General features: G+C 37.1%; 2 protein-coding genes across 6 annotated transcripts in view; one reads left to right on the forward strand and one right to left on the reverse strand.

Annotated features, from left to right (window-relative positions):
- The window catches only part of LOC128878668 (tensin-1), a 334,268-nt gene that overhangs the window by 70,436 nt on the left and 236,575 nt on the right, over positions 1-27,257 (forward strand). The gene's annotated exons all lie outside the window — the stretch shown is intronic.
- LOC128878669 (putative sodium-dependent multivitamin transporter) overlaps positions 1-27,257 on the reverse strand; it is a 57,734-nt gene that overhangs the window by 6,731 nt on the left and 23,746 nt on the right. The window contains exons 2-5 of the mRNA XM_054127055.1: positions 4,430-4,550; positions 3,084-3,215; positions 945-1,166; positions 9-352 (exon numbers count right to left, since the gene is read on the reverse strand). Of these exons, the coding sequence (XP_053983030.1) occupies positions 9-352; positions 945-1,166; positions 3,084-3,215; positions 4,430-4,435 (704 nt within the window). The 5' untranslated portion in view covers positions 4,436-4,550. The remainder of the gene's footprint in view (positions 1-8; positions 353-944; positions 1,167-3,083; positions 3,216-4,429; positions 4,551-27,257) is intronic.

Below are 27,257 nucleotides of genomic sequence, written 5' to 3' on the forward strand. Positions count from 1 at the left end.
GTTCTTACTCGAAGAAATCGATTCGTCCGCCCTTCTGAGCGATACTCCACACGTTGGACAAGCCTCCGTCGAGGACGCTACTCGCAACCCCGAGAACGCTAGCAAGTGCAGCGAACATCAGTATTCCTTGAAACACATCCGTGATCAACACAGCCTTGATACCACCTACGGTCGAGTAGAAGGTACAGATCAGACCGATCAGCAGGACGCTCATGTCGCCCGACAGACCAGTCGTTGCCTCTAGGGCCAATGAAGGCGCGAAGAGTACTACTGCGGTATACAGTATCAATTGCAGGAAGTTGGTGAGGCTCGTCAACAATCGTGCTTTAACTCCGAATCGTTTCTCCAGGTACTAGAAGAACCAGAGATTATGTAATCGAGCGTTATTTCTGTGTGACATTGAATAGTACAATTAACTCTTTCATTTTCACTGTAGTCATATGATTACAAATTTAGAATTATCAAATGAAATAATGATTTCATCTGTATTTTCTAATTTCTTTTTTTAAATCATGTATTGCATGTTTTGTTACATATTTATACACATTACGATAAAAGAGAATACATTGTCTTTATTGACACGTATTACCATACATTTTTTACAACGGCAAGATCAAAGGCAGAAGAAATGTTCCTTGTCGTGTTCAAAAACTTTGCCCTACACATTCATCTACACATTTGCAAGGAAAACAATTCGGTAAATTTCTTCAAACAATTCGGAAATTTCTTCATTATAAATAGTATTTATAAATCGGTCGTTTGTCATTTAATGCAGATGTATAGAGATTAGTAATTGGCTAATAACTTTTAAATAATTTGATAATGAAAGGGTTAACGAAAGGGGCTAATGGCACTAATTTGGATAGCTTCGTGGGCGAGGAGTTACGTTACAGTTTAAAGTAGAGAACCGATGATGAGCACCGATTTATTACTCGTCCAATTACCTCGTAGACGCTTATGATCTTCAGCTCGGAGAAGACTGGAAGGTAGAAATATATGATGATCGGTGTACCAATGAAACCGCCTAAGTATAACAGGGTGAATTGCGTGCCGTGGGAGTAAGTTTCGGCGCTGATTCCGAGCAGGGTGATCGCCGACATGAAAGAGACCGTCAGAGCGATCGACAGAGGAATGGCGCCCATCGATCGATTGGCGGAGAAGTATTCCTGTTGATGAGGAATCATAGGTTTTGTTAAAAGTAACTTATTCGTGCGATACTTAAGACGACTACTTAAGACGCTTTCACATTTGCTACCCAATAAAACACGGTTGCTTCAAACCCTTTATTTACTAGCGACACTTATAAGTCCCGTCATTTTTCTCGTGGTACTCTATTAATTAAACGCTTTGAAACCTATTGTGACTTTCAAGTTCACTTCTATGAAGTTCGTTTTTAATTGTTGAATGGTAGCACAAGATTTTCGTTTGGAAGTTTGTTAGAGACAACTCTATAAGATGATATAAGATTAAGATGAACGCCTAGATTCTAAAAACTTTAAAAACTTCAGTAAATAACGGGTTAAGGAATGACGGGTGCTTGCGAGGCCTAAGAAAGCACTTATTCTCGATTGATATATTTTATAATCAGTGTTTTTCTATTCGAAAGATATAAGCTTGAAGACATAATATAAAATTTTTCACCAAATAATATCGAAAATTTGTTGGAGATATGAGCAATATGCAATATGGACCTCCACAAAACATGGTTTGTAGTGAGCAATGTAATGCAAAATTGGATTATCTGCAATTAAGAATTCCAACGGATTTCTTAAAACTAATTAAAACTTAAAAGTAGTATTTAATCATAGCTTCTAGGAAAAAAGTTTACATGTTGAATTGAGTAACTTCTCCTTTTCGAAGTCGGTTAAAAATATTGATTTTTAAATAAATGACACATGTCTAAAGTTAAAAGTCGTACAATAAATATTCGCACCCTCTATGTCTACTAAAAAGTTTGTCTTAATTAAATGATAGGTTTGATGTTTCCAAATAAATTTTTCATTATAAATATGTACACGTGTAAGTTTATTTATGTACACATTTGTACTAAGACATTTAGTTGGGAACATCAGACAAATTTCTTCAACGAACATTGAGGGTACGAATACTTATAAAACTGGCTGTACAAATGTATACGTGTCAACATTTTATGTTGAGGCTTAAAACTCTGTCATTTTTAATTGGATCGACTTAAAATTTACTGGAAATATTCTTGAAATGTGTAGTTCAAGAAGATATCAAAAGCGAAAAGTGCCATTTTTTGACATTTCTGAGTACCCCTCATTCCTTAAGATTTTTATCCGCATCCTCAAAATCTAACTTAATCCAATTACTAACATTCATCAATTGTGGTTTTAAAGGGACAGTATGATCTGCGACCAATCTGTTTACAACACAGCCGGGTAAAATTTAATTTGAATAATGGGTAACGAATAAGACATAGCTATAGCAAGATATAGCAATTAATTCGAGACATTTATTCGATTGAATAGTTAAAATTTCATTCGTTCAAGCTAGTTTCTATAAACAGTTATTCATCCTTTGTTCGTTACTTGTATAGTTTATCCAAATAAGAATTTTGCTATTTCCGCGATGGTGAAATTAATCGATCGATCGACGGAAGGATTTCATCGACACCTTCGATCCTCCAAGACAATCTCTTCCGATGGACCGCGGAGAACGCGAAAATATTGTTCTCGCTCTTTACCCGGCATTGTTATTATCACCTATTACTCGTTGCCATCAGGAGTATGAGTAGACACTTTTCGCGCGGGCCCAGCTCGATTCGTAACAACGTTTCAACGTTAATTAATGTTCCCCGGTCAGTCTTTGAATCGCTCTCGGGTAACCCGATAAATTAATACCGGCCGATAGTTGGCAATTTGTGTCGATAGCAATATTTATCGCTGCGGCTAGATCGATCGGACCGATAACGGTGAAAGATCTCCTTCGAGCACGGGCTCCGTGATCTAAGAACGTGCCAACCTGGCTCCGATTCGAACGCCGTTTATCGAGGATATTGGATTGCGCTTGTCTATGTAGACTCGATCGTCCGTGTCGAAATTAATTTTCCAGGGCTTAACCTCGGCTGTTCGTTGTCTGCCGCCGGTGAATCGGTAGTAAAGCCCAATGCCGGACGAGATCGACAGCATTACACCGATGACAAGATAATCCGGCCATTGGAGCGTCGATGCGCTGTTACCCTTGGTCTGCGCCTGCAAACGAATCCTCTTTTCTGATACCCCATCGTCTAAATTGTTGGTTGGCTGTTCGCTTAAGTCTGGTTAACTGACAATCAACTATTAGTGCAACGTCACTTCTCGTGATACGCTGTTTCGTAGACCCGATCATCGTCGACAAACGGCAAGGCGTTAAATCGATCGAGATCAAGAAACGTAATGGATGGTTGGACTATCGAAATGGTGGTGACTTGATGAATCGTTGAACAGCTTCGATCTAATTATTGCGGGGAAAAAACGAAAATTCTGGAAGGAAATTGTGAGTCGCATTCGAGGTGGATAATTCAGTGGGCCTTCGAGAGACATGTGACAAAGCAAAAGCTACTCGATACCGCCCAGATTCTACTTATAGATGGTACTGTAGCTCCCTTTCAAGATAAAGAGTTTCTTTCGTTTCTGTTTTCTTAGAACCTGATTACCTATACCTCAATTTGGGATTCAATATGGATGTTTTATTTATTTTTATTAGCTACAAAAATGAAAATGGATCAAACCGGGCCTTCTGTTGGCTGTTTTATGAGCGAAATCGTTAAAATACGTACACGATGTTCAACTACATTGCATTAGATCTTGCAAGCATTCAATTTTTGTACATTACGTGTCAAATACCAAACTTGTACAGGCCTGTGGGAACTTAATGCGTTTATAATTTAAGCGAATAGTATCAAACGAAGAACTTGAAGTACTCATATGGGCACCAGAATCAGTGAACGTAAATCCACTACAGCGTCGTTAGGGTTTATTTAGAAACCCTCGAGAGCACTCAAGAGCCAGAGCGAAATGTTCCTTATCGTGACTGGTACTTGACCTCGAAAAATAGATGGCTACAGTAAATTATGGCTGTACTCGTGTTACCACTGGATTAACTTGCTAGGAAATGATAAACGATAAAATTGAAAAAAGCAAATTGTAACTGTTACTCCACGAATTTAAATTTGTCTCACTCGAATGTTTGACAAATTTCTAATAATATTGAATGCCGATTTATCGTGAAAGTCAAGTTAAATTACTTCATCAATTTTGTTAATCGTTATTAACTGGTCGTAAACTAGACGCGTAGAATGTATAACGGTAATGACTGTCTTTCTTGTTGATCTTCGAATGAAAATAATTTGCAGAACTTATGACGACGGAAGCTACGGAGGTGAGTGTCAGTTTATTTAAATATTTTTATGGAAAAAGGTACTCACGTCCATTTTATGGAATCCAATTGTACATGTACGATACCATCGACTCGTGACTCACGAAAAATTCGATATCGCGAACTCGTTTCTTCCTGAATTGTCCCACGGTGACTAGGTGTAAAAGCTGCTGGACACAGTTCGAAAAAGAGGGAAAATTAAATCCTGATGGCACAGAGATGGCAGACTAACAATTGGAAGGAACGATCCTCTCAAGACTGCATCGCCTTTCGTGTTTAACGAACGAGTGTCGTCGGTTTGACGCGCAGAAAGAGGCGACGAAAAAACATTCCGTTACATAAAGGTTGGCTCAGCATCTTTGCTGTCGAAGACACGCAAAGCGTGGGCATTTTAGTTACAAAAATGTTAGGAAATCCAGGAATATTCAGGTAAACGGCTGAAAGTGACAAGAAGACGAAAACATCAAAGAGGAAAGATTCTAAAAGTCTTACAGGTTCTCTTTTTAAATTTAATATTCTACCTTCTACCTCATAAATATTATTTTACCTTTCGAAAGGAAATTATTCTTTGGTTATTTATATGTTTATGGATTAACTAGTACTCGAAACGTGTTCGAATCTACTATACAGGGTGTTTCGTTTAAATCGGAATGGTTAAATATTTCATGACGGTATGAAAATAACAAAAAACGTTTTTGCAAAAGTTATTGGGATCAAATGAACAAATAGTATGGAATATGTAATTTTGTTTTAAGTGAAGTGGTGAATGAGATTTAACAAATAAATTAATACTTTTAACTAGAATTTCATATATTTTTTCCATAATACGATAGCATTTGTTTCGACAAATTCATCGACCTATAATACAAGGTCAATTATTGAAATATAAAGCCCTAAATTGGAAAATGAAGTCATTAGATTGGCGATCGAACAAGACTAAAAGAAGAAAAGAACATGTCCTCGTTTATCCAGCTAACGGGCTGCGTTCAATCTACTAAATATAAACACCAATTTAAGGCTTTAAAGAAACAAAGAAAAAAGAGAAGAAGATTTTTGTCGTCGCACGACTGTCAGTTAGGCGTAATTACAATAAATGATCATGTATGATAGGTCGATGAACGTATCTAAACAAATTCTATCGTTATGAATAAATATATAAATTTCCATTAAAACAAATTAATTTATTTATTAAATCCCCTACAACACTTTACTTCCAACACAATTATTTTCACCATAAAGTTTGGCACTTTATACCAAATTATTTTTATAAAAACAGTTTTTTGATAGCTTCATCTCCTCGCGAAATGTGTATCCACTCCGATTTAAAGCAAACACCATGTATGTCTCCACAATAGCTGTTAATGTAAATCTCGAGCAGGTAGAATCAAAGATTCTGACTGGAACGCGGGGCCGGTGACAGCCGCTTGAAAAATCGATCACATAATTTAATAACTATTTAATTATGTTAAACCGATAGCGTTCGTTACCCTTGCGAAAGAACCAGTTCCGTTTCCAATCGTATCGCGCGTGGACCAACGAGAAATTTAAGCGTCACGAATACTTAATCGCGGAAAGGTTAATGAATTCAGGATAAAGGGGGATTTTTGTCTGTTCGGCGAGTTCTTGTCGCGATGTGAAATAACGAGAGCAAAACCACAGGAAAGGAATATTCAGTCCCTCCTTGTCGTAGCAGAAATCAACGGCGAAGTGTTATCGACCGCGGTCCACCTTTGAAGTCTCGTAATTGGAAGCCAATGAACACGAAACACAGGGGACAAGTGGCCTCGTAAAGGGCACAGAAAATGGAAAATATCCCAAGATTTTCAATGAAATCGTTCGCTCGACGTCGATGCGGATTCTATGCCATTGTTGCGGCGCCGGTGCATAACAATTATCCGCAAGACGGTAGCTTCTGGCCGTAATGTAATTTCCTAGCATTATCAGGCACAATCGAGGAGTCATTGGGTATTGTTCCGGGAAGGGAGGCAACCATAGGAATTTACCAACGGTGGGAATTCCAAGATCCAGAGGAGGGATCGATCTTTGTCGACGGTGCGGGAAGATGGATCAAGATAGGGCGAACAACGGACGAGTAAAGTTTGATTTCCACTAGTGTTAGAGAGATAGAATTCCTCGAGCGACGATCACGCCAAAGTACATACACTCGTGGTACATATTTGCTAGGGCGGGCTTTAGTTCTCGGCCATCAAATTTCGTTTATGGGCACATTCAGAGAACTTTTAGATTTGCAGTTGAAATAAAAATTGACAGCACATTTTTAATCTTTAGTACACACATTTACACTCTCAAAACCTAACAAAAACTGTATGCTTGCTCGATTTTAATTTGACGGCGTGGATGTCAGGAGGTAAAATTCAAAAAAGGTTTTAGATCATACTATTGAAAGCAAAACATTTTTAAACAGTTGTCCATGGAAAACTTTTTTTTTATCATACCTTCCACTAAAAACATCCGTATGATAGTTAAAATATTGAAACATCAGAAGATAACGTTAAATAAAGGCGCGAAATTGTAAATCTTAAAGTTTTGTGAATTTGCCCTTATGCGTTCCTTTAGATTTGGTTTATTTCACGAATGAATTAGGAATATTAAAATTTCAGTAGTTGTGCTTCAACTGGAAAAGTAATTTTATTCTAACATTTTTAATAAAAAGTGATACTCGGCTGCTAACTTGATTTTTCCTTTCTGTTTCAGGTAAGCTTTGGAACTTGAACACAGACAAATCCTCAGGGAATATCAAAAATGTTTCTCTTTACAGGTATTTATCATAATTATTCACCGTGTAACAAAATGTGTGGAGTGATCTCGTATTTTTTTCCATACATATTTTAAGGAGAAAATAAACAAGTGTATTTATTATGAGGTTAGTTCGCAAGATTAAGAGATAAGTACACGAGATATCGTGAAGCTTTTCCACCAAGGGAAAATTATAAAATTCATGTTATCATTAAACTACTAAAATAATTATTAAATCTAAGCTCTAAATGGTTTATAGAAAATTAATTTTCTTTCCTCATTGGTATATAAGTATTCAAATCACTTTTATTATACTCACTCCTATAACATTTTTACATTCATCTTTTCATTCATTTATGATTTCACATTTCTGTGATTTACTGAATTTCTTGATACTTATGGAAGGTTCTATATGGGAGAACGAAAAAGTCACATATCAAACAAAATTTCAATAATCGGTATGACTTTTCTGTCAATGTATTTTTGAATCGGGTTAATCCTTAAAGATTGATTATGTATACAGAATATTTTAATTTTCTTTTTATTAGGATTGAATGTTGAAGTATACGTTTATGGTGATCAGCGATCGACACGCGATTGACTGAAATTTAAATGCTAATATTCTGTTTCTCCTTGACATTAAGAACCCATAGATAGGTTTAATGCGTGCAGATTGCTCGGAAAGCTTTATGATTTGCCAAGTTAAATTTATTTCCTTCCAACGTAATTACACGATGCCTCGTACTGGAGGTTAATAGAGATCCCTGTTGAACGTCGTCCAATTTTCGACATTGTTACTTGACCGTTGACTGGCTCGTTTTACGCCGATGCTATTGCTAACGGAGAAGAAAGACGACGGACGAAGAAAGAGGAGAAAAGGAGGAGCCTCGTAAGTGGCGAATTCCCGTCATTAAGTCGTTAGTCGGACGCAGAACGACAGCAGGCTAACAGTCGGTTAACTGGCTGCTGAACTTGATCGGACAATCGTTGACCCGCACGCTCGATCGACATTCACCATGTGTTACGCGCTTCCTACCCCCGATTGGCTCTAACCAGAGATGGATAAAGTTTTAGTCGAACAAGAGTTTAACAAGATACGCTGTAATTTCCAAACGTCTTTAGGGGTAAAGCCACTTCAGATCCCCCAATAATAAGCTAATTTCGAGAATTTTTTTCAGATATTTATTAAAAGTAGTGAAACATTCAAGTAGGGTATTTTATTAAATGCATATTCAAGTGTAAAAACAAAATTTTGTTATATGTTTTTCTTCTAAAATTGCAACTTGAGTACCCAAGATTTCAAAACACCTTTTACGTGAGACCTCAATCGGGCGAAAGGATTGAGGACACAGATTCCAACCTAGAACAAAAAACCGTGCATTTCGTGTAAATATATTGTAGAAGTTATGGAACAGCTTACGGAAATTTAAGCGCTGTAGAGAAAAGATAAAGAAAATGATTACAAGTTATTTTATTTCATTATGTCGAGTCGTTTGGAAATTATGGCGTACAACGATTAAATAGTAAATGCTCAATGGCTGAAATGACGCGAGTTGTTTTCCTGGTTTATAAATTTTATTTTTATAAACTATTCGTACAATTCACAAGATCGATGTAGTAACTAGTAGAACAGGTCACTGTACTTTTTAAATGCTTAGGAATTATTCACTTTAACTGATTTATTCTCCAAGAATGCCAGCAGTTTGTTCCAAGACGTTGAATCGATAAAAGGAATTGTTGTCGCTGCGAAAATTGCTCTTAAATCCAATAAAATACGCCTGACTTTCACATCGCGACAGAAGTACAAGAAATTACTATTTTATTGTTGCAAGTACTGATGTAAAAGTCTGGACTTCGATATGAACTTTTTCAATTTCGTGAGCTCCAACCTCGGAACTGGGACAAAAGAATTACTTTCCTCATGGATCAAGATCAAAAGAAAGATCATCAAAGCTGGAACTTTCCTCATTAGATATAAAAGTTACGACATTGTCTCGAAGTATCTTATTAAGATCGGCCACGTGCCGTCTCCATTTTTCGTGTCTTTACGCCAGAATGGGAAACTTGGTTAACCATAACTCCCATTTACCACGAAAGTTATGGGTTTTCATACATTTTAACGTTATAGATAATGTCCAGTGGAGGGAACAAATTGTTTGAAGCACTTTACACAGTACTTCTTTGCACTCGACGACATTTTTGCTAGGACGAATTAGCAATACCAAACAATTCTGAAAATATTCAGCTGTCATAAATTGATTCTACATAAATAAACGTAAAGAAATATTATATTTTTATATTCTATTGTACAAAAATCTCACAGAGGAAAAGCATTTTCAATCTTCAAAATTGTCGAGCTAGTGTGTAACTCTTTCAAATTGAGTTTGGCCCGACTATAGTGCAATCCGCGACTAGCTACTATTCTCAAATATTAGATTCTTTCAATATACATATATCCCAGCCAGAGGAAGAGAGTTCCGTTGCATACTGCAATACCATTTGGTCGGTTTTCGGAGCAATTCTTTCGAGTGGCGAAGAAATTGTTTTCCGTCCGCTGAATTTGTGATTTTAAGGCGACTCTCAAGCGACCAATTCGTTTCGTTCGTTTTCTCCATTTGCCACAGGAGGAAGAGCAGCGTTTCCATCGAGTTGAAAATAAATCTTGGAATCGTGAATTCCTGGATTCTTCTCGCAACCGTTGCCCTCCGCTCCGCGAGTCGCTCTCCAGATTCCCCTGTTTAGATAATCACGGTGTCGTGTTTTCACTCGTGGCTGCTTCCCCTTTTAGTTAGTTAGACGGAAGAAGGTGAGACACACTCCTAGATTGAAGATCAGACGTGCTTTTGCTTAAAGCACGTGCTGCTCGCGACCGTAAGGAGAACCTCGTTACTATAGTTGGATACTCAAAGTAAGACGTCTTGAGAGACACTCTTTTCCAAACATCTCGCGCATGATGATTTCGGGCTCTCTACGGAAATTATACTTGATGCTCCGTGTGCAAACATTTTAGTTTACTCCACTTCAAGAAATCTATCATGTATCCTATAGTATTTTCCGAGTTAGGCAGTTGTGTCCCATCTAGTGTTGTTATACATAGTAATAATTATACTGTGGATGTTTATGGGAAATCTATAAGAATTTCCACAATTACAAAAATATATAAAATATAAACAATAAAATACATGTTTCTCCATTTCAGAGATAAGACATATTTTCATTTAAGTTTCATTTCATTTTTTGTATATGGGAAGAAAATATGAATTTGCAGAAACATTCGTAGTATACTAATAATTCTTTTAATCAACATTCGATAGAATAGTAATCGTCCTCGATCTTGTTATGAGAGTACAGCAAATTTTTGACCAAGATTCCGTGAACAGATTTTTCAAGCATCAATGCATTCTCGAGATTCCGTATTTACTTTACTCGAATCTTTGTTTGCGTTCTTATCGAAACGCTTGCACTACATGCACTTGGACGTAAAAGCACGGCCATATTTGTCCCGCTCGAAAGAACGGTATAAAACGTATCTCCACTCGTGTTTCACGATGTTTTTTATGCGGCTCTTTACGGTCGAAACATGTAGAAAACTGCTAAATTCATTGTTAATCTGTATTTATAGGTTGATATTTATTAGATAGAGGTTTGAGATAACTCCCGTAGAGGGTTAAACGTATGTATTATACGCAACCACAAACATCAACGATTGAGTCTCTATTTCACGATTAGATATTTCATTTCTATTCGACTTTTTATGCTTCACAGAAGCAATTAATACTCAAACGGATTTTGAGTAAACCTTATTTTTCAAATGATAAAAACCCTATTTTTAGTAAACCGTAATTGGTCTAAAAGAATATGCCTATCGAGATCATCTGTATTTTTTATAAGCGTTTAGCATATAAATTTTTCTGAAAGTGCTGGTGAAAAAGCCACGAATACTCGCGACGAAATTAATAATCAACGATTTACCAATGCTCGATGGAAGGGTAGGAGTCACGCTATTGTTCGAGCTTACCGAACGATGAGTGACGATCTGATAATGAGTCGGTTCGCGTGCTGGTTGTTCGAGTCCCTATAATTAATTAACGAGGAAACCGGGGTGGCTTGTTTCATGGTTACGGCGCTTTAGTCGATCCGTGCGTGATTCTATACGTCGGTTTCGTAGCCTTAATTAATTCGACGCGTCCAATTTGCCCGGTGCCTGTCGTCGATCGTCGTTCAACGCCTATTAAAGTTACGACGATTCAGCCCGCCGTTATGAGTTGCGGCAATTAACGCTAATTAAGTATTCCAAAGACGACATTGCGTCGACGCGAAACGAATCTGTTATTAGCCACCGTTCCGCTGGGTATTCTTGCAAACGTCGCGAGGGATGCTTAGACACGCACCTAATCGCATCTAACTCGATAAACACGTACCAACGGTGACGTGAACAAATTGCTTCAGACATGGTAGAAACGTTGGTGCATCGACAAAAATCGTAATTGCTACGGATAGACCGAGACGGTGATCTCTCGATCGTCGTGGAACGAGGTTCCCGTGGATATACACGGTACGAGGCACTTGGAACGGACCACCTGCATAACTTCTCTATTTTTCTGGATAGAGAATGACGTTTCGTGCCGGAGATGTTTGGTTTCAGGGGAACATGGCCTGGTGCCATTTGCTTGATTACCAACTAGAAGAGCTTATGATCTGGTCGAGTGCTGTTTAAACTGGACTGATATCAAATTGTAGTGATCGAGGTGCAGAAACAAACTGAAGAATGTTAGTCGTTATCTCGATAGTTATTTTGGTAAATAATTGCACTAAATGTTAACAAGACGAAATTCAGATCGTTTGCAAGGGCTATTTTGAGTCGCGTGAATAAACAATCCGGATATCCATAAATTATCTGGATATCGATATAATATTTGGACATCCGAATATTAAAAATTAATATAATTTCGCCTGGAGTGAATATAGTAGGTTTCGCCACAGGACAATTTGTAACTCAAGCGAATCGAGAAATATACTATTTTTTTAATATACTATTTTTTTTAGATATTCGTGACTATAATTCAACATAAATATTTAGATATTCGGATATTCGGATTTTTTGGGGAAAAATTCAGATATCCGAAATCCGGATTACGAATACTTCGTGTCGTCATTATCCGAATATCCGAATAGCCCCAGCGCTAATAAATACAGTGACTCATATTAATATTCGGACACTGTAGTACTTTATTCATTATTACAATGTACACCTGACCTGTTAGAAGGTATATTTTATTTACCATAGATGTAAATTTCATTTATTTAACATATTGAATTTATAATGTATCAAACAATATACTTAATAATATATTATTCGTGCGTCGCATTAATATTTGGACATTTATGGAGTTTTGATGGTGTACATAAGAAATGCATCTATGTATGTTTACTCGATCAATTAACATATTAATATTTTGTAAAATAGCCATTTTGTTTAATTACATGTTACAATTCGCAATCGATTAACATATTTGAAGTAATACTTTTTAACTAATTATTGTAATACACTTTCATTCTTCCAATAATCGATGTTTAAATTTTTATTTTGTTCTGATTGATGTTGTTCGAATCTTCCTGTCGAGATATTCCCATAAATTCTCAACAGGCTTTAAATCCGGTGACTGGTGGTGGGTGTAACACACGAGGGTAATTATATAATAAATATTCTTGGACTATTCTGGTTTTATCTGCACATGTATCTCCATGTGGATAAGTGTTGATCTCTATTTCGCTGGATATCTCAGAAATGGTATAACAGAGAATTTTGAAATTCAGTACAGTATCTTTTATATAAATATAAGGCATGAATACCATTAGCTTGACGAACAAATTTATTAAATGGTTGGGAAGGTATTCCTACGAAGGATGCCATATTTTGTTTCTAGTTGACATGGTAGTAACCTGGAGAACTTGATACGTTCCAAACTAACGCTGGGAAAGTTCTGCAACAACACTCCCATTTTGTTTGTTTTCGTATCGCGCTAAAGCATATATTAAAATTCCCGCATATGTCGCCAGCTGGCGGCACGGTTAACGAAGTGTGGCAATCGGTCATTTTTCGGTGCACGACACCGGTAAATGCACAACGAACGCAACAAGCCATTCCTACTGGCGATTCAAAGATAAGCGCTCACAATAGCTTAACTACCGCTCCGCATGAGAAACGACCTTGCGTAATTCGATCATTTGCATCGATGATGCATCGCCGTTGAATGGATCCGTGCCGCGATTCGAATACGCGTTATCGCGGATAGGCATTGCCAATAATTATGCGTCCCGCGACCGATCCCTAACGAGATATCGACGAGCGCCGGTAACGATACAGATTCTGGGCGGAGTTGCACGCGTCGCCGTCAATACGAATACAATAACAACATTTCCATCCCGTTAATCCAGACAGAAATTATCGAAAGTACGCTCAACGTTTTCGGTGATTCACGTTCGGGCAAATATCGTGCGTCAGGCTTCGCATACGGGAACAGCCATTGAACGGAGTGCGCTCGTAATGGAAGGCCGTGTAGCTCGTATGGTCATCAGGTTTAATGGCACACCTAAAATTAACAGTTGCTATCTTCTGTTGGATCTAGTCGATATTTTGCCGTATACGAAAAACCAGATGCAAAACGAAATTATTGAAAGCAGTTTTATTTGTGCACTTGTGTTCGGATAGACTTCATAAAAAAATGATGAAATTATTTGGAAGAATAATTGTAGGAGGAAAAAAGAAAAAGGGCACGTAACGAACGACAAAATCGATTTTTTAAACAAGTTGTTACGTCTAAATTGGAATGGTTAAATATCTCATTGGGGAATGAAGCAATTAAAAGAAATGTTTCTATAAAAGTTATTTGGTTAAAGGAGGAAAATTGTATGGAGTAAATAATTTCGTTATTTAGTAGAACTGAAGTAGTGGCGAGGTTTAACAAATAATTTAATTTATTTAAATGGAGTCTAATATATTTTTATCCATAATGAGATGGTATTTGTTTAGATAAATTAGATAGATAGTAGTTATATATAATAGAAACTGAACAAGCACACTTAATGATAAGAATGAATAATATGATTAAACTGCAACTATCATGTTGCGTTTGTTGCTTTTTCTTTTTATACTCATACTCATACTTCCACATATATAAATAAAAAGAAGTTTTTATTGCATACTAATAAATATTATACTTAGAAAGGTAGGGAAGGATGGAGTAAATCATAATTACAAGTTGAACTTACAAAATGTATTACAAAATGTAATTAGAAGACAAAAGGTTCAATATTTTTTACTATGAAACCAGAAAGAAGACAATTATAACAGAATGAATAAAACAGAATAGAGAGGAAAAGAGAAAAGACTGAAGACGATATTTTTTCATGCAGATTTCTATCTCGGGAACGTGGCAATATCGCATATAAACATGGTTATATTTCATGATTGCTTCGAAACGTCAAAAACAATTTGAAACGTCAATCTCTCTCATTCGTAACTTAACCTGACGAAAATTGAAATGCGAAATTGCCGCGTCCTCGATTTCACAACTACTACGTTGAATGAAATAATACTTAAAAACTAATCGCAACTGTAATTGTATCAATTACTACTTTTTCTTTATTAAAAATCATAATCAAATAATAATTTAAGAATTTTATTATAGACAATATATGTTTTGTTTTGACTAGTACAGTTGGGAAATGACCACCTTAAGAAAGAAATTACATATCGGTATCTTTACGTGTCTTTTATAGCCGCATTTGTTTCATTTCGTAGAACAGCATGCGTATAGTGTAATTGAAATTATGCTCCCAGGTTTTCTTTACGTACTGCTCACTAGTTGTAACATTTAGAAAATAGCTACATTTATGTCCGTTCCATTTAAATCACTAGTAATATCAACAAGTTACTACTTTGGCATTCATGTTCACGATCTTATTGTATGCAAAAGACAATTGACGTATCGATGCTAGCGATCGAGAGATTGCCGATAGCGATGGGATAGAGCCTGTCGCAAGTAGTGTCGAAACAGGACGATATACGTTCGAATCGTATATGAATACTGTGTACGACTACGTATCTAATGTTTGACATTTAAACGTATTTGTACATACTACACTTGTACATCAACTGTCAGTGATTCGTCTCTCTTGAATTCGATGGATTCCGCATATTTTGAATGTGGGTATGAACGCTAGTCTCAGATTGATCCCATATTTATCTCAGGAATGGTTTATCAAGTAATCATGAAATTTGACACGGTGACGTCTACAAATGAATGCTTGACTTTCATTGCGGGGTGAGTAAAATTGGTGAAAAAAGGTATAGATGTATCTTGTGAAGCAATTCGAAGTCCTCTACGTGTTCATAAGCACAATTAAAAAATCTGTATTGTCCGAAAAAACGCCGTAAACAGAAAAACACTTAGAAATTAGAAAGTCGAGGGCACAGGAAAATTTTGGTTGCGATTGAGGTAGTGTAATTCTTTCTGTATCAATATGAAACTTAAGGTTCGTAGAAAAAAATATGAAAGATGTAACAATTAGTTTGGTACATTCGTCTGATTTATATCGTTTTCTTGACAATATAGAGACAATAGACAATTATCGATAACCATGACGATTGGACGTAATACTAATATAAATACGTCGTAGTACAGATTTAGTAGTATACCTATAATTTTTTTTATTTTCTTTTTTAAATAAGTCGTTTTCAAGTTATGGCTATCACGCTCTTATTATGTCAGACTGTTCATATCATAGGATTATTCTAAGCGACGGTGGTTAGTTTAGTTTTGGTTTATTAAACAATTAGATTTTATCGCACTTTCGCGCTTTTTGCTCTTTGTTCTTTAGATTGAAACTTACTAAATTCTCGATAAACCGATTTTGCTAACCTTTGGCCGGTATTGCTATTATCAATCCCTGAAGGGCTCTCATTTTGTAGGAGCCTAAGCGAAAAATAAGGCACGGAGATTCGAACCCACGATCCTCGGATACACAGTCGACCGCTTTTTCTACACGATCAATCTCGCACCTTACATTTCGTGTTCTTGTTTAACTCCATCTTCTTGGGTATGGGATGCGCGCATACTACAATATGTATGCCTCTTGATCTCAGTTTTCTTCCTGACTCAAGAGTTGTTTATCAAACACTTAGTATGGTGTCTAATATATACACGACACTAATGGCATTCAATTTTTGAAAAAAATTTGAATAGAGACAGATGAATGTTGATATGGAGTGCGCCACATACTATTTTGTGACTCAGAATTACGTTCAGAACCAGCGCACAGTGGGACAAAACGGCGCTCGACGATCAAAAATCGATTTTCGTGAATTCGAAAAATGGAAAAACTGTTTAAGTACATGGGTAGAGAACAAATTGCTGTTTAATGTAGTGCACTCCGTTTTTTTTTATATTTGCTCTTGTTTAGCTCTGGTGCGCATTCAAAGTCAGTCGAAATTCGTTCAAGCAAAATGCTTATGATATCACACCTAACTTCAATGTACTATTCTGAAAAACTTTGCTGAGGAAGACGAAATTCCAATGAATCATAAAGCTTGCGAGATTAGTATAGATTGTATTCAATGCATAAAGCAAGTCAAAATGTTAACAACTTGTTCAATAATAACATTTAAATAAAAGAAAGTACAGCGTATTAAAATTTTAACTTTACATAAGTTTTTAAAGGTGAGTCCCTTTGAGTCCCGGGGTATAATCAGTACCACATTAAAGGCTGAACCTTTCTCTTTCAGAAGCAAAAAGAATTAGCTGCTACTTTCTGCTATTTTTAAAGAAAACAGCGGTTAAAGTAAACTCTGCCTCGCGGGACCGTTACGATCGCTACTGAACACTCGCTATAGTACCGACCGACTGTAGCGATCACGCGAGACAGAGTTTACTTTAATTACTGTTTTCCTTAAAAGTAGCAGGAAGTAGCACCCAATTCTGTTTGCTTCTGAAAGAGCAAGGTTCAACCTTTCGTATGATACTGATTATACCCCGGAACTCGACGGGACTCACCTTTAAAAACTTATGTAAAGTTAAAATTTTAATTCGGTAATACAGCGAGTTTCCAGTAGTGACCGTAACGGTCACGCGATGTAGAGTTTACTTTAATCGCTGCTTTCCTTAAAAGTAGCAGAAAGTAGCAGCTAATTCTTTTTGGTTCTGAAAGAGAAAGGTTCACCCTTTCATACGATACTAATGATATCACGGGAATGTACGGGAATCGTTATCAAAAACTTAGGTAAAGTTAAAATTTTAATTCGGTGTACTTTCTTTTTTTTAAGTGTTATTATTTAACAAGTTTTAATCCCATATACCCTAATAATTTTTTACTTAACATTCACTTCTATTTCCAACTACAAGATTGAATTTTATCCATTACAATTACAAAACTAAAGGTAACGTTCATATCTGTTTAGTTTCGTCGTGGTAATGAGTATACCAATTGCAATTAGTTTCTTCTCGGAAAACATAATAAAATTAAAAGCAGAGAGACACGTACTGTTTTATTCGTTATTCTTTTTCTCGTGGTATGGGTGTGAAAATGTGCATTGTTAACTGTATCGACTGAAACATCTGAGGTACGGAAAAGAAAAAACAGTCACCTACTGATTAACCTATTTCCACTGTTAAAACATGTGTGTATTCATTTTTAAGTAATCGAATTCTTTTCTTTCATATTTATTAATAGATTTGATGTGAATTTTAATTATAAAACACAAAGTATATAACATATAGCTAAGATATTCAACACACTGTATTTTATATGTAAATATTTCGTCACCCTCTAGATTAATATATTTTATATTAATATAACTTAAAGGCCATAATGTGGAGCAAAACTCCTCCAAATATCATTAAAATATCTCCAGTAGAACTAAAGTTACAGATTTTTGATCGCCGAGAGCCGTTTTGTCCCACTGTGCAGCGTGGGTTGCCAGGAAATCTTCGCAACAATGTCGTTAGATTTTTCCTTGTGCAAGCTCGAGGCTCTCTTGGGCTTACGGGCCCCATTATGAATAACATTGCTTTAATTTATCGACATGATCGATATCGACGATCTGGTACCGAAGTTGATTGCGTCTCTAATTGGCAACCCCGAGCAACAATTTCATCCAATTTCTCCTTTCATGATTTCCCCGTCACCTTCTCGACGCACGAACCGCGAAGATCGAGCTCGTGCGCTCGGTTGCGGTCGTCGATTCACCTAAAAATTGCCGTTGACGCGAAAAAGGTGGCTCGCGTGTCCCAACCGTCGGCTACTTGTGTATCCAGCCATCGGAGTCAATGGACACCGGGTACGCGTTAGTGATGCAACGATGTCGGATTGATGTATAACGCGCATAACGAGGCGTGTCCTGAAAGTATGTAATCGACGGGAGAGAGAATTTACCAAAGGATTAATGCCCTTTCAGCCGCCAACCGGGAGGTGCTTCGTCTTCCTAGTCTTCTCATGTTTCATAATCGGCCGGGAGGCAGCAGTGCTGACCGCGCTCAGAATTTATTTCGTAAATCAGCCGTACGCAGAATCGACGAAACACGAAGCGGCCGCGTAATGCACGTAGCCGGTATTTATGGTCGTTAAGGTTAGACGCATATTATTGACTTTGAGCCTACTAAACTGTTTAGTCGAGTCGTCCATCGTTCGCGATTTCTCTTCGACCGATCAGTCTGGTCGAGTAGGGATCGAGCATGCCGCGTATATTAGCGTCTGACATCGACCGGCGTATTCCACTGCAGTGAGATTAACGGATAGGCTCTTATGCGGAGCAAGTATAGCGGAATCTTGATTATTCGAACAGCTTTATTTGCATTTTTCGTTAATCGAATAACTCTGATTTTTTAAGAAAAGCGATCGTTTACTTTGAACTACTCTGCTATACATTAAGAGGATACAACACTGTAACGGCGCTAAAACGAAAGGTATTTTCAGAAATTTGTTCCTTTCTATACGATGGATTAGTTTCAATTTTCGTTATATTTCATTGAACATGTAAACAAATTAAAACCACTTTTATGTTATTAACATAACATTGCTCAATTCGACAGCGTGCGCAAGTGAATATTGTAAAAAAAAAAAACGTTGGTGTTTGGTTGAGAGTGATCACGCCGTATAATTGAAATAAAAAAACCAACAGTTTTCTTAAACTAGATGGCTATTTTGATTTTGATTTTATTGTATCGTTTTCTGATATTTACGAAAAAATTATAAATATTTATGGAAACAAGATATTAGAAAAAATAAATTCAAAAAGTAACAGATTTCACGATTGTCGTAAGAATCAAGAGATTGAAAATTAAACTCAGTAAAAGGCTTTTCCCCGTTAGCACCCCCCGTATACCAGTATCTCGTATCTATCCATTTGTCCCTGTGTCTATCCACGCTTCATTATATGTCACAAACGTTACATTTTCCCGTTATCACCACACTTGTTTCGAAAATAAAATGATTATGAAGAGAATGTGACTTGTATCATATTGGTCGGGCGTATACTTTTCTCAAAAATGTTGACATAGATAAATAATTACAGCCAGAAAGTACAGGCAAAATGAAAATAGCAGACATATATTTTTCCCTTACTGGCACGACAACGGTGTTTGGATAATCGAATGTTCCGTTAATCGATATTTCGATAATCAAAATTTATTGATATTCGAGGATTGGATAATCGATCGTTCCTCTAATCAGTGTTCTGATAACCGAGGTTCTACTGCATTGGAATATTCGATGAGATCTTTTATGTGGAGACTCCTCTACGGTAGCCTGATTTTTATTCGGACTGCCGTATACATTTTTACAGTCCGATAGCGAATTGATAACAAGTAATGCTTATTGGAACAGTTTGTTCTTACTTTAATTGTGATGATATATTTTTCAGTATATGTAAAATAATATGATAATATGATAATAAGAATGATATATAGGTACATATTCCAGCTGCACATATTACATATCATTTCATTATGTATATATTAGAATACACATGCAAAATATTTGTATGTGACGTTTGTGACGATGTTTGACGATAGCGATATGAAGATGTGACGTTATAACATCTCTGAAATATTTCAGATAAATTTTTCGACTCAAGGGCAAGATAACAGTCTTCATCGTGTACAAGAACTTCGCAATGCAAGTTATCATAAATTCTTTTCACAAATCGATCGAATTCACCAACCCATACGTAAAGAGATAAATATCATCTTCTATGACCTTTTAATAATTTGGTGCTCGGAGAGTAGCACACAATACCTAACTAAACTTTCAAGGTGCATCTCAGACTCGTTCGGATGGCAGGAGGTTGATATCACGAGAAATGTGAACTGCTCGGAAAAATTGCGATACAGAAAGATGCGACACGCGAGGTTTGTCAGCGATGCCATTAACATCACCTTTTCACGAGCCTTGGAACAAATGGCGCGCAATATGAATCGACCCACGCGCCTCGAACGGAAGATCGAGCGCATCTCGAGAGTCACGCGACATCTCCGGGAGAACCGTTCCACGACGATTCTTTCGGGTCGCGTTTCCGGCATTATTAGCGCCACGTGACTCGTCGACAAGCATTCTTTCATCGGGGTATCACGTGTTGCCGTAGATAATTAGCTCGCGACGCGCGGAACGGAAGATTAGCCGTCCAGGTCCCCGGGAACAGGTCATCGCGTGTCGCCGACAAGTAAAAGCAATTTCATGTCCCGCAAGGCTCTGCAACCGTGCGTCGCCGATCCTCTCGTGCTGTGAGCTCGATACCGTGGGACGCGGAAAACTGAACGCGACCACGGTAATCCGCGCGCGAAACTGCGAAAACGCGACGCCCGGTTCGACGCTTTCCGTCCTTGTTGTGTGCACGATAAAGCTGGACGATTGGTTTCCAACCTTTCAAATACCAAATTGCAGTTACAATAAAATGGCACCAGAAATGTACGTGTTCGTGGACACGTGCAGCCTCCAAAACCGTTTAAACATTAACGGTAAGGTTGCTCAAGGGAAAACCACTGTGTTACCACTCTAGCAGTAAGACACCCTTGTACTCGCGTCATAGAACCTTGGCAGGAGGAATTATAAGCAAAGGCGACAGAACAATGTAACATTTCATACAGAGAACATTGTTAAATTTAAAAAGAACAAGATCTTTGTAAAAGATAGATTTTTTCATTTAAGTTTTTGTCTATGGGGATACAGTCGATTTCGTTTGTATGATACCCGGTACATCAATATCCGATGGTTGAACGACGCACAACTTTGAACAATTTAAAATGAAATCAATTTTCGTATCGTATGTAGTTTAAGAACAAAACAATTTAAGAAACTTTCTGGCTTTTAAATTAACATACACTGTCGTCATAAAGCTTTTAATCGGATACAAAAATCTTTTTTCAGGACTCACGTGTGTACACTATCGAATTAAGTAACGTCATGTTAATGACGCTATGCGAACGGCTTATGTTTGATTAAATATATAATAAAACATGAACGAGGTTTGAAAACAATTTATCATGTATTTCTTTATTTTGAATTTATGAAAATACCTCTCTTTTCTGATGTTCGTAACCTTCTAATGCTATGAAACTTAAGAGTGTGTTAAAATCAAAAATATTACTGTACAACGCATACAGATATAACTATTTATAGGGAATTTCTCACCAGTTAATTATAAATAATAAATCAATTAATGTAATTATACCGAATTCCTTCTTTAATGTAATTCTATGTATAAAATTATACGCAATTACCACTTGGATGTAAGTAAACATGCATAAAATGACCACACAATGTACGCAACGATATGGTTGTTAACACTTTTGGCAAGAGTACCGAATAGCGCTATAACGTCATATGTCGTGTAACACAAAAAGGTTTAAAGGTAAATATATTGAACGAAATTATATTATGTATAACTTGGCTATAACAGTATATTATAAAGTTAATTCTGTGTGTGAAGTACGTACGTTAATTCAACGTAAATCTACACGTGTGTACATAACAATAACTGTGTCAAATAAACGATCTGATATTTTAACATCGCAAAGGGTCACGAAAAGCCTCAAATTCGAATCCAAATACACTATATTTATTACAATACATATTACAAATAATAGAATTAAAAAACATGAGAAATGAAGGAATTTTCTGCAACTAAAATTTAGGATTAGAAAGCTTTTAATAAGCGAAATTAGTGGTAAATTTTAGGATTAACTCTTTTCGTCCTTAACAACAGATACCCACGATGTATGGTGGCAGTAAAAATAAATTACATATTCGGATAATCACGACAAAAGAGTACCGTGGTGAAAGCCATTTTCATGCAGGTGCATGTAGTTTGTCATTATTAAAATTTTGATACGCGCCGCGTGATGCCCTGCATGCTGAAACTGAAAAACACAATCCTCTTTCTTCGCGAGTTCAATCACACTAATGGTAGTCGAAAGAACGCGCCTGGTGATGCTCGAAATTCACGAGGCTCGAAAGAAAATGATACAAAAAAGAAATGCTGTAAAAAGTACTGCGAAAGGTTTGGTGGAATGTTCCTTTTTGGTATAGGTGTGAGTTTTATTGTCGTGATGGAGCACTCATTGCCAAGAACGTGTTCGTTAGCTCTACGTTTCGGCTATACGTGAGCTATTATATCGTATTTTACAAAATGATATTGTACGAATCATACCACGTATACCAAAAGAACTTCACTACGTCAATAATACTCACATCCACACAAAAATTCTTGCAAATTTAGGAGTAAAATGCTACTTAACATGCTCAAACATGATTATTTTAATATTCCACTTTATGGAAATATCTTTCATTATATTGATTATGCTTACGATCCGATGCTTGGAGCGACTCGTCGATTAGCAACACAAAATGAGTAACCTCGAACTCGTTCGTTCAAGAGAGACGATGACGACACTGATGATACCCATATCTTCTTAATGGATCGGCTTAACAAGTCGAATTACGAAGGTACCGGACGATGTTGATGTTAGACCTAAAATTGTACGGGGGTTATGTTGTTCTGCCAATCATTATTGACTGACAACATGATTTACAAGCTGTCTACGTTGCTGTGGGGTCGGATATTCGCCGGACGATCAATAATGTGGGACCGTTCGTCGTTAGTTTGGTATGCACAAACGATAGTACGAAATTATTTATTATTACGGTATGATGAAGCAAACTTTTTGTAAAGTGTAACAAATTCTTTTTGGTTTGCTACATGTTAATCGATAACAGTGTTCAGACAATCATTTATTGACTTTTCTTGTCGACAAATTGAAAACATTACTAATAAATTAATGTTTCTTTCTATAATATGTGTTTCCTTCTACGGTTGGAAAAATAATAAACACTTACACTAAGAATATTCATTGTGTAGATATAAAATAGATGAAGAAATAAATTGAGTACTGAATGATAACTATACAGTAGTCTGGAAAATTTAATTAATCCTTTTCTAAATGCTTTTATTAAAGGTTACAGTATCCTACTTAGTTTGAAAATTAAGTTATGAATAAAAAGAAGTCTGAACGTTGGAAACTCATAAATAAAAGCGCACTTCTTGTACAAGAGTAAACAATGTCTACTAAATATAATTGTGAAAAAGCGACAAAGAACTCAATGGCTGTTCGCAAACCAAACCTCGATTACCAAGCGAAAGCTCGAAGAGAACTCACTCGAGTAAAAATGAACACCCTGAGCAGTATTTTCCCGTAGAATGTAGGCATTCCATGGCCGAAGTCGCGGTTAATTAAATTTGTTGCAGAAAGACGGGCGCGGAAGAGCGATATTAATCCTTTAGACGCGAGCAAATAGGCAATTTCGCTGATCCGAGTCGCCTTCGTTGAAAAGCAATTTAATGGTTAATTCACTTTGTCGTTCACGTCCACCGATACACATATCTCATTCGAGAAGCGTTCATTGTTTATCGCGATTCCGTGAGAAATTTGTAGTAATAACCATCACCAAAGGCGATACCGGTGGCGTTTAAAATGGTGATTTATAGGCGACAATCGTTATCGGTGGGCCCCGTTAAGGATTCGCGTTGATGTACGTACACCATCGCTAACCGCTGACAATGTGATCTATTCACATCTAATAAACCCGAAGGTCCTTGAACTTTCATTTATCGGGGCCGCGTGCCGCCTCGTGTCTTCGCATCGCGTCGAATTCGAGCCACTTTTAATTTGTACCAATTAGCTGGAACAACGAGAACGCGGCGAACACACGCCGACACCATCGCCCGGCAAAATAGTTACGAGGTCGTGACTAGTTTCTGTTCGACGTTCGTGACTGGCGGCGGTGTATTTCTCAATTTCAGCCATCGTGCCGGCACTTCGATTCAATTAAACAGTTTACGCGGAACTGGCCGGCAAGATACAGCGATTAACGCTTGGTTAATGCTGCTGTAGGGCTATTCGCGATATTGTGAACGCTTTTATGAGTTCTGCAGTGGGAGTTTTATCGCTTTCCAACAGGTTGATCGTATCTTCTTGTCTCAAACGCGATACATAGATTTAGAAATAAGAATTTCATTTATTGAATTGAGTAGAAAGTTCGTGTCGCTTTCTTCGATTAATATTATAGTTCATGATTTTGTTTCGATGTAATTTTATTCATTCAAGCATTGTCCATTGTTTCGTATGCCCTTTTACTATCTTTCACGTATGTAGATCCATTACTCCATCCTTGTAGAACTTCTCAAATTTTTGGACAAAAAAATGTTTCAAGTACTTCTCGCAATATTCTTGAATTGGGAAGTCTTTGGTATTAAGGGAAAGTCCCGAAAAGAATCAGAATAAATAATAATTAGACTGTGGATCTTCATGCAAAATAAAATCATTGCAAAACTTACGAAAATTGAACCTAAATAGGAATTGATTTTACTGTGTAAATATTATAATATACATATTATGAATATTCTCTTATATTATTGCATGCTGCGTGCATTTTGTAGTTTCTTGCATATTCGAATTTCCTATAAATGCATAAAAATCCACAGCCTAATGATAATCAAAGGGTTCAATGTCTGCAAAACGCGGAGGATGAGGTAGAACATTCTACCTAAATCTGTATCAGTTTTTTTTTTGTTTCTGTTTCGATATATCAAATTTTTCACCGACAGCGGAAGCGGTATGCCGAAATACGAGACGGCTTGAATACCCAAAAAGCAATCCTCGACGGTTCTTTGCGATATTTGTACCATTTCTGCAATCATTCGTGTCATATAACATGGATTATGTTTAATTAATGTTTCAATATTATCGTTATCAACCTTGCACGAACGTCTTGAATGTGGTGCATCGTTAAGATCTAAATCCGTTACGAAACCTAGCAGCCACTTTCGATGAATTCTTATATTTGTGAGGTTTATTTATGCATTTTCTTGAGTTATGTTACATTTAGTGGTATGGAAGTAAAGTAAATGTAGTTTAGAGTTTTTAAATAAATTTGTGACCATCTTACAATGAATCTAAGTAGGGTAGGTGTTCAAGTACTTATTGTGGGCAATGTATATCATTAACCACTGATCTAGTTGCTCGATCGCTTCACAGAAAACCATAAAATTTTTAAAACCTCAAAAAGTCGATTTTCTCAAACTTCTAGAGTTTCCTATTTTTTTAACGAAGTATGCTCAGATTCGTATACCTAGTACTGGTATAAAGGCAACGTGAATCCACCGTGTATTTATGGCTGATGAGTTTTCTTGACAATGAAAGCAACAGGTGCCTTCTATTTTTGGCTAATGCGACTTAGTTAGTCTAGTACACGTTCGTATTCAAGTCTTTATTATGAAGCTCATCAATCTCTCGTGGGAGAAGCGATGATCAGTTCCCGTCACTTGTTGGCTCGAACGCTTTGCGAGCAACGAAAGACACGGCGATGGAAAGGAAGGCCGCGGTTCCGAATATGGGACACTGCAATTACGCAGAACGCAAGTATCATTACGTTACATAACCGACCGACCGACCGAGCATAGGCACGTCATGACCGCGGTCTGACTTACGATTTTCCATGGATAAACACAGAGAGAGGCAACGAATTAACCTCCCATCGAGTGCGAGTTCCAGAGGTATCATCAACTTTTATGATACGAAATAACTCGATGCCTATAACATTAAACGTTTCACAATAATAACGCGCTCGGGGCTCGGGTTCCAAAATCGCGTGTTCCAGTTCTTTTGGTAACTGAAATGAAAAGTTTCGCGCTAACGGGATATAGAAATTGCTCCGAGGAATAAACAAAAAAATGCGCAATTGAACACTGGTAACCTTCTGCTAGAAGGATTGTAACAGGAACTGTTACTTAATTTATTAGGATTCAAAACTTGATAATATTTTATAATTGTCTGGCAAGTACGATCGAGTCTAATATTGCTCATTGCAAAATCAAGTGGCCATTTAAACCCATTCAATGGTTATTCCTACCCTAGAAACACGCGTTATCTGTATTTCAAACTAGAATGAGATGAAAATTGCTATGTCGTAACTCGCAAAAGTAAGTGTTTTTGACTATTCACCTTTTTTCTACTATCTGCGCAATGGACGTGGGACATAACCCAGTTCCTCAAGTAAAAAATATTACGTTCATACAAACACTCCTCAAGTACGAACCTTCAGCGACCGATTTCTAATTATTCTTCGTATACGTCAATCAACCGGGACTTCAAACTGTCATTCGCCAACGCGAAGAACGATTAATTAAATAAAATTAAGTCTAATAAAATCTGATTCTCCAGCTGCGAGACCTTTTACTCTCGGCGTTGATCGGTTGCTACATATTCAATTGCTCCGCGTTTATCGTTAATTAACGCTACATCCGGTGCCTTCAACGATCAATCTGGCACTTTGTCACACGTCAAACGCATTGAAAACATTCAACAAGCGCAATATTCGTGCAGATTGCGCAATCCCGTGTCGCAGTGCGCAACTATGCGAAGCGATCCCTCGACAGATGCGTGGCTTCGTGGCTCGCGATTGGTATGTCTTGCGAGCCACGTGGCGACGCCGATGCGAGTAACCCATAGGCTACGTACGTGAATCGGTTTCTGAATGGCTCAGGGACTCCAGGAGGTTTCGATGAATCG

This window comes from Hylaeus volcanicus, chromosome 6 (genome assembly GCF_026283585.1).
Source record: "Hylaeus volcanicus isolate JK05 chromosome 6, UHH_iyHylVolc1.0_haploid, whole genome shotgun sequence".
NCBI lineage: Eukaryota > Metazoa > Arthropoda > Insecta > Hymenoptera > Colletidae > Hylaeus > Hylaeus volcanicus.